At 39.0% G+C, this 17,579-nt stretch overlaps 1 protein-coding gene across 14 annotated transcripts in view; it reads right to left on the bottom strand.

The window, feature by feature from the left end:
• The window catches only part of LOC135495395 (WD repeat-containing protein 7-like), a 28,755-nt gene extending 14,617 nt beyond the window's left edge, over nucleotides 1-14,138 (bottom strand). For 8 of the 14 annotated variants that reach the window (XM_064783959.1, XM_064783961.1, XM_064783966.1 and 5 more), the window contains exons 1-14: nucleotides 14,071-14,131; nucleotides 12,890-13,090; nucleotides 12,485-12,591; nucleotides 11,999-12,077; nucleotides 11,685-11,853; nucleotides 11,508-11,578; nucleotides 10,513-10,629; nucleotides 9,698-9,739; nucleotides 7,242-7,387; nucleotides 5,374-5,403; nucleotides 1,433-1,535; nucleotides 1,103-1,271; nucleotides 711-793; nucleotides 281-440 (exon numbers count right to left, since the gene is read on the bottom strand). In XM_064783959.1, the coding sequence (XP_064640029.1) occupies nucleotides 281-440; nucleotides 711-793; nucleotides 1,103-1,271; nucleotides 1,433-1,535; nucleotides 5,374-5,403; nucleotides 7,242-7,387; nucleotides 9,698-9,739; nucleotides 10,513-10,629; nucleotides 11,508-11,578; nucleotides 11,685-11,853; nucleotides 11,999-12,077; nucleotides 12,485-12,591; nucleotides 12,890-13,048 (1,435 nt within the window). In that variant the 5' untranslated portion in view covers nucleotides 13,049-13,090; nucleotides 14,071-14,131. Of the gene's footprint in view, nucleotides 1-280; nucleotides 441-710; nucleotides 794-1,102; nucleotides 1,272-1,432; nucleotides 1,536-5,373; nucleotides 5,404-7,241; nucleotides 7,388-9,697; nucleotides 9,740-10,512; nucleotides 10,630-11,507; nucleotides 11,579-11,684; nucleotides 11,854-11,998; nucleotides 12,078-12,484; nucleotides 12,592-12,889; nucleotides 13,091-14,070 lie in introns of all 14 variants that reach the window. The other 6 variants (XM_064783967.1, XM_064783972.1, XM_064783969.1 and 3 more) reach the window with 4 other exon arrangements.
• Between the last annotated feature and the right edge of the window lie 3,441 nt (nucleotides 14,139-17,579).

Below are 17,579 nucleotides of genomic sequence, written 5' to 3'. Positions count from 1 at the left end.
TTGAAAAGTGTTACTAAATTGTGTTCCTTCTAGTACTAATTTTGATTTTATTCTTCCTGTAACATTCTCTGTCGCGAGGTTATGCACTGTGCACTGTGTACACTATGCCCTGTGCACTGTGCACTGTAGCCAGAAGTGGTTATTCATGTGTCTCCAAAACTAACAAAGCCACAACTGTCATAAGAAACCAAACTAAGGACAGAACGACAGCATCAAGTCAAGACATTAATACAAGAGCATTAACGTGAAGACATTTATAGTCAACAAGAACTTGACCTACCTTGGCCTGGAGCTTGTCCAATATCCAGAAGTTGTAAGATAGCACTCTGTGTTGCTGGCACAATAACTATCGTACCATCTAATCGCCCACACACCAGTTTACCTTGGGAAGGAATGTAACAGGTCGCAGTGACCTGGAGTGGCTTCTCTTCTGGAGGGTGCTGGAAGTGAAAATATCACTTTTTGACAAATGTTCTGCAGCCACATCAAAGTTTTTCAAACTTTTCTGACTGGTAAACATAAATTACGAGCATTTTAGGGTGAATGAACCAACATCTTTCCAATGCACATGCAGTAAATGATTGTCCTTTGCTCTACGTGTATAATTATTCTGTCAAAATATTGGAAGACTACCCTAATATTTCTGGTTCATTCTTCAAAACTATGATAAGATATTTTTCACAAGTCATGCATACAAGTCTTTCACTCACCAGTGCATCAATCACCCCACTTGGAATAGGACATACAGTGTCCCATGTTTCGAGCAATGAAGTGGTGGCTAGTTGTTGAATCACTGAAATATGTAAAAAAAGAAAGTTTATGACCTTGAATATGGCGATGAAGAACATTAAATATGGCGCATGAGGAACAATACCAAAAGCGAAAGTTGGAGTGGCAGAAAATATCCTTGGTCAAGTGTCCAGTGTGCCATTCTACCAGTTGGCAATGCCAACTTCTGTTGTTCAAACAATCCTTTTATTCAGAGCAGATGGATTTCTTTAACTGACTTGTAGTTTATCTTGTTTTACCATCACTGAAGTTTACCAATGTTGAGTGCAGTTATATAGTCAGAGGAGTTAACGCCAAATACAACAATGCCTACCGGGTAGCCTGTCAAAGCTCTCCTGTCTGGTCAATTTCAACTGATTGTCAGCAACCTTCGGTATCATCCACAGCATGATCCTGCCCATGGAATCTCCCCGCAGCAGGATCCTCTTGTGAGTGTCTCTGGTGCCAAAGAAATAAGACATGGCCGGTGGGCAGGAGAGAGGCTGGAAAAAGGGAGAAGATGGAATCTATTCTAATCAATTTTCAAAGAAAATATTAAAGCAAATATTTCTCATATTTTCTCATATGGTTCTTTTAAAGACCTTACAATACATTATTCATAGAAAAACATTTTGGCCCATGTATGAAAAGCAATTCACTCTACCTTTTCAGTGTAGAAGTTGAGAACATTGTAGGCATAGGGAATATTGGAACTCGAACGAGATGGGCCAACATGGCCATGGAAATCTGCACTTCTTGGATTAGCACTGAAAAAAAAGAGATTGAGTTGCAATTGACAATGTAGCTGATAGACTTAACCCTTGAGAGTTGGAAATTCTTGTCATGAAAAATTCTTGTCATGGGAAATTCAATCATGATCGCATGTGTCAAAAATCTCCAGTTGTGTACACTGATAAGTTCTACAGGTCAATTTTTATGTTGATATGTCGAGTTACAGTAGCGGCAATGTTTATATCTATTTACAAAAACACAAATGACATAGATAGACCTTTAAAACAAGGTAAAGTTCAAAATTACTTGAAGCTTGAAGGTCAATGAATGAAATTAGGCCAAGGCCACATTGACAGTGGCGAGGTTGCATTCAAGAGGTCAAGACAACAAGTGTAGAACCATCAAGCAGTATACTGAATGGGAGAGGGAATGAAGAAAGAGGGAAAGAAAGGGAAAAAAGGTAAGACTCGTTAACAGGGTATCTAATTCCCAATAGTAAGATTTTGATTTGATGTAAATTTGTAACCAGGAGCCACCCTTTTTCAATGGAAATGCCATTCTTGAAATATTTTTTGTTTGTGAAATGTTCTTTAATTCTAAATTGACCAGTGAGGCCTCAACCAAACCCATATGATGAGCCGAAACCATGCTCATTCACCATTTCCAAAAGACAGATACCGGTATATCAGAAATCCCCCCAAAATAAAGCCAAGTGATTGCATGGCTTTTAAAACAATAAAATAGATGATGCAGAAATTAGCACTTCTGATCTGACAAGATAAAATATGAACGAAATTCAAATTCCATGCAGAAATTTGATCAAATGGAATTAAAAGAAGTGTGAAACAATCCTCAAAAAATTTACAATTCTATAATGATCATCATAATTCTCTATACTGAACTCTGAAAATATGTGCTGGAAAACCTGTGGTAGTATGAACTGCCTTGTGGTGGGTGAGGCTGGCCTGAAATAAGGCAAGAATTGCCAAGTATAGGAACAGTCGAGTTGACATTGGAATGTATTAAAGGAAGCCATCTTCGTATTGACATTATTTCTTGCTGGCTTTATCACCAGTACCTGTGTCACCATTAGATATACATGTGTAAAAAATGTCTTGTATTTTTCAAATTTAGGCACGACAATGGCCAAATCATATAGTTACAGGGTGTTACTAAATGAATAGTGTTTTATTTCATATAAGCTTAGTAATTCTGTTAAAAACTCATCTTTTCACTATACAACTGTATGTAATGATCTGCTCAGGTTTTTTGGAGAAAAATTTAAATTTTGAAATTAGCAACACTTTTCATCAACACCCTGTAGTATCTGCGAACCTGTTATGAGTGAAATATCTAAATGATATCACATTCACAACTCAAATATTGCTCGGTAAAAATGTGCAGACAAATACGCTTGTGCACATTTACCCTAAGATCAGGCGGTTCATAAGAAAGCAGGAACGACCGAAACGAACCAAAAGGGGCCGGATCGGGCCGGAACGGAGTTAAAATTTGCCGAAACGGAGCTTCTAGTGGTTTTAAATGGCATCTATAGGCAAGATAGGGCCCCTGAATTATAAATTATGTTCATATAATGAAGATCAGACTTCTTTTCCATCGTGATATTGATGATATTGCCTGATTTGGTCGAGGCCGATTCCAGTAGCAGACGGCGCTTATACTGCACAAGAACTGATGACGTCACTTCAGCTCTGCGCGAAAGTATATTTAGTCCTCATTAAATATTTAGGGGCTATCATGGAAAAGAAGTCTAATCTTCATTATATGAACATAATTTATAATTCAGGGGCCCTATCTTGCCTATAGATGCCATTTAAAACCACTAGAAGCTCCGTTTCGGCAAATTTTAACTCCGTTCCGGCTCGATCCGGCCCGTTTCGGTCCGTTCCTGCTTTCTTACGCACCCAGATCAGGCACACTCATCTTGTAAAATCATTAATTAATCAGCATGAAACTGAAGAAATCCATTCCAAAATTGTTCATGTTCAAAAGGACGCTCCATCATTAATCAAACAATAACGATGCACTTCACAACATGGAGGAGTATTCCACTCGGAATGGAATGAAATGGAAAAACAACACCGACTACAAGTGTGTGTGTACTAATAAATTAATAATGATTCAGAAACTGCAAGAAACTTAAAAGTGGCAAACTGGGATGTCATTCATGGCAAATAAATCAGAGAAAATATAATGGTAAGGTAACACAGCTTAGGATATCTTGGATAAAGGCTTCCAAGCTGACAACAGAAAAGTATTTAAGTTTACTATGCCTCTCATAATTTCACAACATCATGGTCAACGAAGTCTTATCGTACCACCATATTTTGATGGTGGATTGTGTCATCTTTTTGACGTCATGATGTGGTGATATTGCGAGCCCCAATGTGAAATAAGAGCCAAGGCACATCGACGAGGATGGTGGAAGAAGTACAGCTAATGAACCAATTGTGGCAAAGATCACTGGTGCAGAGATCTCCTCATAATGAATGTTTAAAACAAAATAGATGGCAAAAATGAAATAATATTACAAGTAATTTTACAAAGCAGTGTGCGAGCTTGTTTTCCTAGAAAAGAATATGTGACAAATGTGATAAAAAGATCAAAAGAAACAATCTCCTAAGAACACTATAAAGCAGTGAGAAGCTAACCTATATCTGGTGCAATGATTTCACTAACTGAATTCAACGTGCTTCTATATCTGCACTCTAGGCTACAAATCGACAAGTTCAACTCTTGGATCTAAACAAGTTGTTGATTTTTTAATTCTTTTCTCTGAAGATGTGAGAATTTACAAATGCAATCAATGATTCTTCAAAATAGAAACAGATTTTAACACAACAGGGAAAGAAGAAAAAGAAGACAATGTCAGCAATAGCGCTTTCGCCGAAGGTCCGACGACAGTGCTTGCATTGTAAAAAACCCAATGTTTTCAGGACTCATGAACTACATATCACATGACAAATTGAGCGCTGCGTGACATCATGGGCTACATCAGACACGTCACAATCAAGGTACGACGTGTCTGACACCACACCTGATGTCATGCACACTTGATTTTGTCAGATGATCGAAGTTTTATTGGCCCTGAAAACGTGATTTTTGCACTGCAAGCGCTAGCCTTCAGCCTTGAACAAAAGTGGCAAGTCAGGTATTCCTTGGCATTCAGATATCTTCTTGTATTGCATCAAGCAGCAGGGCACGTCCTTAGAGTTACAGGAATGGCTTTCTTTATCAGCACTTGGACTGAAACGTTACTGATCACAACTAAATGCAGAAGGAGAAGAACGCAAAAGGGGAAAGAGACGGAAGAAAAGTCTTCATCGTGTTTGAAATCTGCCATCCATTTTTCTTCCCACGGCTGTTTAGTTTTGTTCAATCTTCTGTAGTTGCCTCACCCCTCATCGAGTTGGAATCTTCATTCGAAAACAGCTTTGAACTAGTCTGAGGTTATAGCGAGCAATCAAACACTGTCATAATACATGGATGTATTCAGCACAATAACAACAGGCCTCACAAACAGAAAGCTTAGAGAGGAAGACAGTTTTTACATACAAGGAGATAGCATTTATAGTAAGACTGAGAAAATTGGCTGGGTCGACTCAAAGAAGACACAGGGCTGAATTAAAGGATGAATCCGCGTATCAGTAACTGGGATATCCTATCTTTAGTTAGTAATTTTGTTTATCATTCCATCTAGTATACACTGCCACACATCTTTCTGAAAATTAGGCACATAGGACTTGGATAGATTTCTGTAAAATAATAGAGATTAACCTCACTGCTTCAAGTGTTGAGATGTGGCAACATATTCGGGCACGCCAGACTGTCATTCAGAAGAGAAGCGCTTACCTGTCAAAATGAGCCTTTCCTTTAAGAAGGCTGCAAATGTGCAAAGGCAAACTCGAGGAATTAAAAATTAACACCAATAAGTGATGGTAGCACTTACTGCTGAAAACACCAACTTCGTGGTATAAGAAATAAAATTGGTCTGAAGGATGGATTTGCTGGGTGGTATTAAGCACAGTAACACCAATTTAGGTTTATGAGTGAACACTAATTTAATGGACCACACTGGAATGTTTTGTTATATTTCATAAGTTTAATCACAAATCACAAATAAAGGTTTTATTTCTTCAAGTATTTTTTTTCACATCCTGTTCCATCAGCAAACTAATTTTCTTAAAGTTTTTTTGGATTTTTACCTTTAAAAAAACAGTATATTTGTTATTCTTATCACGCAAAAGCCAGGCAAAAGGTCTGTGAATTCCAGGTGAGAGGGTAATTTGTGTATGACGAGACCATTTGAGCTCCAAGCAGTGCTTTGCAATGCATCTACCAGCAGATTTGCATCAAAAGAGATGAATTAGGATAACTCAAGCCTTTGTATTCAGCCCCAGTGTCTTCTGCTGAGTGAGATAATTAATGACAATCAGATTGCCTCAAAGTTTTATGAGGGCGGACGGTCAATATTAACAAGAACACTGAATCAAAAAATATGTATCGTGAGTTTTCTCATCATCAAAAGTAACCTACTATTTCTACAGATAATGCTGGCAAAAATTATCTCGATGCAACGGACAGACATTACCCGGCCACAAACCTCATACATGTAGACGCTACAGCTACAAGAATACATAACATCTAAGCAGTGACGCATAGCATAAGGCACTGGAGCTGAGTTAAAGTGCTTAGGAGAAACCAGTATAAAAATGGATGTGATTTAGGGATAAATTGAAAAGCAAAACAAGAATTTGGTTGGGGGCGAGGTGCTGGCTTTAATAGCTTTTGATCGACCAACCAAGGTTTAATTGAAGACTAGTCATGACTGCCATCTTTATTGCCAAACCAACAATGACTGAGAATATTGTTAGAACAACACTGCAAAGTGCATGATGCATTTAATATCTGACAAGATATGTTTGTGGTGGCCAAGGAAAACCGGTCAGAAGTCTTGAAATTGACTTGTAAATAACTATATATTCTTGAATTTTGGCCATTGACAAGTTTAACAGGACCATGCCACACATATCACATATCACATTCAATCATGCATCAATCTTCCTCAATTACCACCAGAATGTGAGTAAAACCACGATATGGCATTTTCATCAAAGACAGGACAGATGCACTGCCAATGATTTTCATCGCAATTAAATGCCATAAATTTGCCCCCCTATGACGATGACCAAAGTTATGAACCCTCCTCCCATGCCTAGAACATAAAAGTGCCACATTTCCTAAGTGCAACTAGTACATGTGTCATCTCTACTTCTCAACCAATTTAAACACAAAACCCGAAAGCATTCATCACTTATATTCTATACTACTGTAAACTGCCCAATTTTTGCGATTTGCAAATCTCAGAAAGGGGCGGATTACGACATTTCTTTCAGTTGTCCAATCAAAATGGATTTTTCCCAAATCAAGGTTATTCGTAAAAATTGATAAATGAAACGCCTGCAAAAAATTGGGCAGATTTAGTACACTTTTCTTTCCAAGGAAATAATGCAGAACTCGGTGAAAATGTCAGTATAAAATCATGCCAATATCTTTGGTAAAAACACTGACACCAAAGAAAACAAAGCCGTAAATGTACCTCTCATTATAAAGGTTTTAGGACTGCATGGGTTCGGTCCATTTAACCCTTCCCCAAAGCAATTCAACAACTGAAATTGCACCTTTTCTGACTCGCAGAAGAAAACTATACTGGTACTTACTTGGTGGGAAGTTTATACAAGTAGCCCTTCCCCTCATTACTCCAGACGACCACACGGTCAACACTGATGAATTCACCACCAAGCCATCGCTCGCCGCACGGATTGGACTCAGAACACAGCAGGGAAAAGTCGCCGGCATCATAAATCTAAAAGATACAAAGAAACGAGAATGTTTAATTGTAGAATCCTCTCATTATGAGAACATTCAGTACCCTTTAGTGTGTCAAACGAAACTGAGTCCAAAACTGTACTGTAAATCATGATGTAATTTTCATGGTAGGCCATTATATTTTTCTGGGCAGGATAAAACCAAGAAAGCAAGATCCGTTTGGAAAGCTTCCACTTTTCATAGCTCATCAGTGTTTATCAAAGCGAAAAGGTGTGTACCATAGAGGACTTTCAAATGTTTTGCATGTTTGGGGTGGGGTTTAAGTGAAGAGAACAAGATCTAAAATGCCTGGAGAAAGAGAAAATCATTTGAATAGAAAATGGTCCTTTAGGCAATGAAATCAGTAAAACTAAAAGAGCTTTCTGTTAGTTCAGGGAATAATTTCTTTCACTTTGGTACCAAATTCTGCAAATTTTCATGTTAGTTGAGCGCACTAACCAGAAATCATTACAGAACCTCACACAACCATGCTGCGCCCAAAAACAATTAGTCATGCTTCCCCAGGAAAGAACCAGGAGGAGAAGGTGCATCCTTTCGCCAAACATACAACCAGTGAGTGAATCTCGGGACTGGGCCGTAGCGTGCTAATACTACAGGGATACGCTGTAAGGTGAATTTTTATTGCACATTGAGTCTTTAATAAAATGATTCTCCTGTGATGTCTGTAGCGTACTGCAAGATGTTGTAGCACACTGTATCGCAAGCCGAGAACCACAAGAAAAATATTGTCTATTTCGTATTGAAAACTGTTGACTAAATTCTTGCAGGAGGGTTAAATTGAATAGATGAAGGGTAGAGAGGATTAAAAAGAAAAGACAAAATAAAATAAAGTATGAATAAGATTTTGAATATCGATCCTCTGAATATATTTTCTAAATAAAATAATTTCACGTTACGTTCTAGTTAACATGTAACTAACTCTAGATTTACCCTAAAACTGTGCATTTAAAATTATTCCAAAGGTTACAGTACACCGAAAACTAGAATTTGTGCCTTTAAACATGTTAAATCTACAACCTTAATTACAAAACTTGTCTTTGACAATGAAAGTAAACATATATTAATCTAACAATAATTACCCAAAAACCTCTTTCTCTCAAAAAATCTTATGACTACGTCAGATTTAAGGGTAATTTGAATCCGCCGATACAGATGGCACTGAAAGTGGCATCTTGTGTTAGAGAAACCAACAGTGTTGATTTTTGTAACTTCAAGGAATTTTTACATGCTTCCTTACCCAGCAAAAACATTGAATAAAACAATCGGGGCCATGCAAAAATAAGGATTTTCATTATTTCTAAGGCAAATGAAAAATGGATGCATATTAGATAAACTTCCTGTGTAACCATCAAAGCAGAATTTCCATTAGACACATACTCTGCAAGTCACAATGCCCCCTCTTGTAGTCCGCAACTCGAGCCTCATGTTATTGGCTTAATAGCAGCCAAGCTGATTAAAGAGCAGCATATCTAACAAAGTGTGGTTCCCAGCTTTCAGACAGTTTCCCAACTTCAAGTAGAACACTTGTTTATGCCCAAAGTATAATTCATTCTCTTCAAATACAAGTATTTTCAAGACTAGCTTGCTCCTTTGTTTACAAAATTGTTACCAATTTTTCTTTCTCTTTACACCAACATCCAGCACTGTTTCCACTGAACAGCTACTAAATGTGTGAAGTGGTAATGCTGATGAGGCATTTTACAACCAATAGAAAATCGGGAAGTACTCTTCAATTCTTAAGGCACAACATATGAAGGAGCCACCAGGAAATTCTGCACGCAAGATGAGAAAGTTTATCATGGATTGAAGTTCATTAGGAGTACCAATTAGTCCATCGTGAGCCATCAAGGGTTAACATTCAAGAAGTAATCTTCACTAAGTACATTAGAGTTGTGTGACGCTTAACCCTTGAACTTTATGATGGTGTTGAACATTAAGTGGAAATATTTCTATTTTCTCAAAATACCCAAACGGTAACCAAGTCCCAAGGGGTGAGAATATGATAAATATTATCAGCCATCACAGCCTAATACTGTCTGGTAACCACCTATCCTATTATGGTCCTGTGTGATGTTAATCAGATAATCCAAATTTCATCTATCCTCTCCAAGTTTTGAAAGTATACTTGGTTGGCCTATAATTTCGAGTGCAACAGTTAGCATTTGAAGGCCCTACAGTTCACTCTCTCATTGAAACATCACATGGGTTCCTGGTGACAACTAATGAACTTGGAATCACCCGATCCTGGCAAATGTACCCCATTTACATTTTTTCACATCCTTCTTACCCCTTCAGATTCATGACCGTGGATAAAACCACAACTGTACAGCTGGAGAGAAAGTAACAAAGCATACAATCAACCCTTTACCAAATGTATAGCATCACCATATAAAACAAAACACCTAAAAGCTTCATCAAGATCATTTCAATGCAACTGAATGAAAATTGAGGTAGGTTTTAAAGTTATATATTTGGCAAAGAGTCTAGATATCACACATATCAACATACCAGGGAAGGTTCTGTACATCACTCAACCCCTCAGGCACTGGGTTAGTTTGAGAAAAATTGTTATGTGACAGGGTTTTTTTTCGAAGTCAAAGGATGATTCTACGTAAAGAATGTGAGGAGTTTGAGATTATGAATAGCCCATCCTGCTGACGTAGGAGTGATCCCTACCTAACTGTCCCTGGAAACTGAGAACCAGTATTTGTGCATTACACCAACCAAGAAATGTACATCGGACCTTACCCAATGGATTTTACCCTCCACTGATAAACCTTTATAATGTATCCAAAAGCATTTCACTGTCTTCTCCAAATCACATGTCTCATATCTTGCCATGTGACCAAACCATGAGGCTGGACGAAAATTTTGATTGGTGATATCCTGATTGGTTGCCCTCAGGTGCTGACATATCTGGGTAGAATAGTTAACTGACAACCAATCAATGCTATACAGTATATTGGTGTGACCAAAACACATGATATGTTTTTGGTGACCTATATCTTTCTCTGTAAATCATTGACGAATGTTGTGAACAAACCCAACTAAAGATTTTAACATGCAAGTACCACAATAACGAGAATATAAACCAGTTCCTACCTGCCAGTATTTGGAGCAGACTATGAGTACAGTTCTTTGGTTGTAGGCGCAGCATCTCAGCGTGTGGGCATTGAGGCAGCGGATTTGCTTTGACTCGTCTTCAGCTATTGTCTTACTCTGGAATAATACAAGACAAAGGCTACATGTAATGATAATAACAACAACTAGTTTCCTTGTGCACTTGGAAGAGTATAAAGGCAAAAGCCTCCAAATCAGTTTTTTTAAGACTGAGGGGTAAAAATTCAAACACCATCCCATACAAAAAAACAAAACAATGTTTAATGAACACGATAAACACTTAAATAGACAAGGAGGGGAAAATGGATATGAAATTAAATTGATGCCCACCGAGGAACCAAATTTACTGTAGATACAATACAAGTTATTGTGAATGTAAAATGAACCACGCCCATCAGGAAAAGTTCCAACCTTGTAGCAATAGTTATAATGTCTTAAAGGATTCTTTCCAACAACCTGAAGTCTCTGCTGTGCCATCTGTATTGATGGAAGAGAATAACTGATAAATCATAGCCAGGAAGACATGAAGCAGTTCACACACAAAAGAAATCACTCTTCTGAAGCCCATAGCTTAACTCTCTTTGATCGCAACTATCTGACTACAGTCACAAGAAGATGTCAGACTCCCGATTTGTGGACACCAAAAATGTCTTGCTTCTTATCTTTTGTCAGTGCTCAAACAGGGTTCAGCTGAAATAATTTTTTGTGAAGGCAACATCACACAGCCAATTCACACATAAAAGCAGAATTTGGCCTGTTAACTTCATAAAATATCTCATAGCAAGCAAACCTCCAGGTTAGTAAGTGTAACAACAAAGATTAAGGAACTTTGAACTTTTGACTTCAACTTCAAGATGACCCAACTGTTTCCACATTAAGTTACTTAGAGGCCAAAGAAAGGAAGGTATGGACCCACTTTGCAGAATGAACCATGGTGAAAAGAAACACCTTTTTTTCATAGACATGGTGCCACCTACCTTCAACTCTTGCGATGACAAGGTCCAACACTTGACAGCCCCAGAATTGGAAATAGCAACAACAACATCATCTGTAAAGAATGAACTACTCGTAATTGGCTACTTAATTATTTTCCGGGTAAATTTCTTTTAAACCTTGAGCTTTGGCCTAGTACTCTGAACTTCATCCCGACATACCTTGTCTATTCACTGGTCTGAGGATGCACAAAGCGCTGATCCAATCTGGCTGAACCTTTGACGTCAATGTAAATTGAATCTCTAGACTGAGAGGATCGATGATGTGGATCTCTGGGTAGTACCCATTACACACTAGTTTGATATCTCTGGCATTCATCAGCTGATGGGTCTGAAAGAGTGAAAGGATAAAAACTTTTCATTTTCATCATAATAACTTTTCTGTCCCTTCAGTTGTTTCAAAACCGACTTTTTATAACTCATCAATTTTTGAAAGGTGGAGATCAGAGTTTTGATAGAAGAAACATAAATTTTACCTGGATATTAGTGTGAGTGAACGGCATTTTAGTGAATTCTATACACCGGCCATCGTTGATATCCCACAGGCACATCTCCCTGGCAAAACAAAACAAAGGTAAGAACATTACCTCAGCCACAGATTCTACTAATAACACAAAAGGTCAAAGTTATGAACAAGACTAAAATCTACTTGTATGGTCACCTCAGGATGAGTTAACAATAACCTTGTTCTGATCAATCTCTTCAAAGAGATGGATTTCATGCATAAGAGATGAAATTGTGTTCTGTGATCAGCACTTCATCTTATCGATTTGCCAACCTCCAACAGTAACGTAAACATTTTTATTAGTTTTAGGTATTTTTACAGCATGCAATGCTCCTGCATAAGTTGTGACCTTGTGAGAGCATAAGCATTACTTTTTCATCCATACCCAAAATGACTTTAAAATCCTATTTACAAATATTTACATCCATGGCAGTGAACTCACACTACAAGAACTTACCCACTCTCCGAGGAGCTGACAATGTAAGGTTTATCTGAATGATTGCTGCCCTTACATAAACAAGAGATGGCTGACGAATGACCAAAGAGCATGCTTCGTGGGTAGATCTAAAACAGAGTAAAGGTATGGAGTACAACAGAAATTTGACAATGGGGACCTTAAATATACACAACATCTTCTTCATGTATATACCATTCCATAAATAAAGATTTGTCCGATCGGCAAAAGGCCAGGCACGCTGTCATCTGGAGATAATAGTGATGAAATTGTTTCGCAAATTCTCTCAGGCCCCTCCGCCCAGAAGTAGGCCAGCTTGATAAGTTGGAGGGGGACATCAGAGATGCTATTGCTAAACTGTCATTATAGGCCTATTGTCTTAGCATTATGATACTTGTTTTTTCTCACCTTCCAATCTTCAGTTACATCCCACACTGCAATTTGTCCATCGTTGCATCCAGTGATGATGTTCTTTTCATCTTGTGTCATGAGAATGGCCGAGATACAATGCGTGGGAGGATTTCTCCCCCACAGCACAACAGGCACCACAAGGTTGCTCACACTCATTTTGATAAGTCAATGATGTGTCCTACTACTCCTAGTCCAACTCTAAAAAAAGTTTAAATGAAATAAAGTTATATTCAGCCAATGCGATACTGTTTCTGTAGTGCTAGACCTATTCAGCCTTACACTGACAGTGAGCGACAGACGAACGAGTCTTCAGTCCAATAGTAGGCTTACACTACAGTATACCAGACAGACTGAGACAGTGACGCTGAACGGGTGGATGTCGTCCTGGGTGATGCACAATATCACCCATCCTCTACCTGGGTGATGCACGCGACAAGGTTGTCAAATCGTAGCATGGTACTTCTGCTATATACCGTAGACGACCACTGCCTCGAATAAATCCTCGGCACCTTTCTCATGTTTATTTGTTAAACGCACATATTTTTGTTTGATTTCCCGTCCTTTGGCAACTAAAGATGCCCTTTCGACCTCAGGAATAGCTGCCAAATGATGTTTCAAGTCACGCTGGCGAACCAGATGAACGGCCGCCATTTTATTTTTTGGCCGTGAACATTTCCACGTCCGCCGATTTGACAACCCCGTCACCAATTGCGAAACGAATGCACAAGATCACCCAGGGTGATGTTGTGCATCACCCAGATAGAGGCTGGGTGATATTGTGCATCACCCAGGACGACATCCACCCTTTCAGCGACAGTGACCACATCAATATCATGCCACGCCCACATCTCAAGCTAGTGGAGATGCATTCTTCTTCTGCTGAATGAAGGCAGCGTGAGTATCCGAGTCAAAGTGACAATGATACAAAAATTGGTAATCACTGACACTAACAGTGTCCAAGAAGATCATAAGATATCTTGTCACTGTTTGAGGATGTGATGCTGCATCTGCCTCTGGGGAAAAAGACCAAAAAATCAAATCTGCACCAAATAATCGATTGTTTTTGGCCAAAAAGATGACCCAATCCATTCCAATAATACGCTCAAGTGCAAAAACTATTCTATATTTCGCTAATTTTTCGATAAGACGTTGTTAGAAAGAAAACTTTTGTCAAATACCAGCATAAACCACCTTTTTTCATACGAATATCATCATCATAAATTTTTCATGTGACCTAACAACATCCGGAGGACACGATGGCGAGAATAAAAGAGTTTCATGTTTTTATTCAAAATAAACACGTTTTCTCGATTTCCTGTTGTTGCTTATCTCACCATTCGTAGTATCGTTTGTTTAGTCATTGTTTTGTGACATTGATTAGTTATAACGAGGCTTAATTTGTCATTTGATGAATTAACAGCGTAGTAATCTACATTTTAGTGTTGTACACTTTCAATCCCCGGTCTTCGGTTCGTAATTTCGAATTTTACATACACCCGTGACATTCTCACACATTCTCCAAGCCTCGTCACTGGTGATCATTGTTCCAAAGTCTCACTTGCACTCGCACGATGGCCGGGATAAAAAAAATTCTAGGCGGGACGGACGACTTATAAAGACTTTTGATCTCGGGGGGGGGGCGACTTATTATCTCGGGGGGGGGGGGGGGGGACGACGACTTAAAACGAAGAAAACTAAATCTTTCAAGAAATTCTTTTTGCTGCTCTGGGGGGGGGGGGGGATACAGGACAGGACATAAAAAGTGTCCTATCCTCGGTCCTCCCTGTCAATCCATAACTGCCAGCCATGCTCCGAACTGATTGACAGTGTCTACATTGATAGCAGTTGTTGGTCCATTTTAAAAAGGTAATTTCACGGCGCTCCGTGTATATTGATGAAAATTGCGTATATTTAGCGAAGTCATCCTTTAACGCTAGGAATCAATGCAATACTCCTTTAACCGGCGATGTCGCAATCAAAAGTATTCGGCAGTTTCCGTAAAGTGACGGATATTACCGAAGATGGATCCACCAATCACAATAGATGTAAGACAAGATGCGGAATATAGTTGGCCAAATCTGATTCGTCTATTTTCAATATATTCATCAAAACACAAGAAGTGCAAAAATTGCGATAGATCTTTCGACATATATAATAGATTGTGAAGATTTAATCGTGGTTTTCTTCTAAAGAAGACAAAGAGGTAGTACACCAAAATCTATGCGAACTTCTTACATGATATAGTAGTTTTTAACCCTTTGGTAGCCTGCTTGTTCACACATGACCCAGACAATTGACAGTGGCCTTGCGATTTTGCATGCTGGTATTTTGTTGATGATGCAATCGATCCACGCATCATTTGACATGTTTGAATGGAGAGGCCTAAATTGATGCAAACTTTGGACAATGAAATAGGGCCTACCGGCATAAGGGAAGCCACTGTGACCCGTTGATTTGTTCTAGGTCAGGTGAAGCATGACTGGTCTGCTCTTGGATTTTCGTGACACCTTCCTCGATCGAACGAATCTGTACATTCTGTCTCTTCGTTTTAATCCAATAAGTATTTGTGTTACAGGTGTCCTTTGGAAGCTCAGCTTGAGAGCAAGTCGCTCCTGACCTTGTAAGTTCGGTATATCAATGAAGATGCCACCCAAACCCAAAGATGGTGGAGAATCCACAGCAAAGAAGAAGCGTAGAATGGACAAGGAGAGCGAAGAATACAAAGCGCGGAGAGAAAGAAATAACATTGCAGTTCGAAAAAGTCGAGATAGGAGCCGGCAGAAAGCAAAGGAGACCACTGACAAGCTGAGTCAGCTTCGAAGGGAAAATTCTAACCTGGAGCAAAAAGTGGAAATTCTTTCAAAAGAATTGACAGTTCTGAAGGACCTATTTCTGCAACATGCAAACGATGCTCCTTCTGTGCCACTACCTGTTCCAGGGCAAGGGCATGATGGTGCGTTACAGGCACAAGTTAACACCATAGCCGTTCAAAATGATCATGAATATTCAGCCCCTCATCAGCCAGGGTCATGATAGAGTGTGTACAGAGCCATTTTCACAAACTTTATTGGACTTGGCAGGCTAAGTGTATAGATAAGTCAAAGTCTGTGTTTGTAAATATTTTGGTATTTTTTACTGTTGACAATGACGTGTTTTGAGGGCCATTACCCTTGAACAATCTGTGGACTATTTCATACTTGTTGTGACAGTACCACTGAGAAGACATTTGATTTAATCAAGGATATTGCAAGTATACCATTGGGACTGACTCGTGCTGTCCTTGATAGAGAGGTGTGCTAACAAAGTTTCCACTGTAATTAGTAGGTCATACATTGCACGCTGGGTACAAGGCATGTATGGGCTACAATTACCCCATCCTACCCTTTGTGGCACTGACTCTTACTGGGATATTGCATTGCGTGAGAGACATAAGTTGTAACATCAAGTTTTTCTGAGTTTAGAGTACATTAATATAGACCTACATGTTGACATCATTTTGGCCATCATGACATATGTTTTGATGCATACCCTTATGAAAGTCAGTGCCACCTTTTTGGATGCCGATCCCCAATTAAGAGATCAAGGTGTGACTTAAATCATGATATTTCCAGTTTCATAAAAATCCTGAGAACATTTGCGATTTCCTTAGATGTTAGAAATTCGTAATAGTTGTTGTTAATGTTCATAATAATCTGTGAGCTTTTGTGGGCTGTTTGATGAATACCACTGTTTCTGACGATCTACATTTGTACAGACACAGATCGAGGGTGGGTTCTCCGCCATGCAGAGGGATGAGGTCCTGGAACAGGACAATGTTGCTAATGTTACACCCATACCTGTCTGGTGGACTTGCCCTGTATTGTATGTAAATGATAGGTATCAATATTTAAATATTTGTTTATATTAAATTCAAGTTAAATTATTTTACTCTTGTGGAATTTAATTACAAGTGGAGATGAAGGCGACTGTGTGAAGTTCCTTGTCCGCCGAGGGTTTTTATGCATTTTTTGTAGAAAACAGATAAGTTGGTCACCAAAGGACAAAGGCACAACCCTACTAGTGTGACTTCCAACCATAGTTACAATTTGTCCATGCTATTCCACCTGAGGGTTGGACTTTAGCCAACAAGACCAAAGGCACTTGTCCATATTCCCCTTTTAGAGCGCGGTAGGCACCCTATATCTCATGTGGAACTTTCACCATTATCCTGTGAACAAATTCACAATTGCCCAGTCAAAATATGGGGTCCATTTGCCCTAGAGAATTAACTGATCGACCTTATGGATGAGTCACAACTTTTTCATAATCTCTGTGTAAAAGCACTTGGCATGATGACATCTTGTTCAGCTAGTGATGGAACTCTTGAGGACAACCATTCCAGGAGCACATACACTTATTCACCAACCCCCACTCCACAGGGCAGGATCACTCGGTTAGTGTTAAGTTGCTGTCACAACTTGCTTTTGGACCACCATCACGACTTAGTAACTTGAGGACACTGGTCCAGGACACTGGTGGTGTCCTCGATTTTTTTGCAATTTCAATAAAAATTACTTATTTTTGAAAAAACACACATCCTGGTGGCAAAATGACCCCCTCTCCAGAAATCCTGGCTATGATTATGGTTATGCTGGCCGTTTTCCCTTTGCTTTTACAAGATTTGTGATCACCAGAAAGCTGATGAAAT

This window comes from Lineus longissimus, chromosome 11 (assembly GCF_910592395.1).
Source record: "Lineus longissimus chromosome 11, tnLinLong1.2, whole genome shotgun sequence".
NCBI lineage: Eukaryota > Metazoa > Nemertea > Pilidiophora > Heteronemertea > Lineidae > Lineus > Lineus longissimus.
The sequence above is the reverse complement of the archived record's forward strand: the minus strand, read 5'-3'. Positions and strand labels throughout refer to the sequence as shown.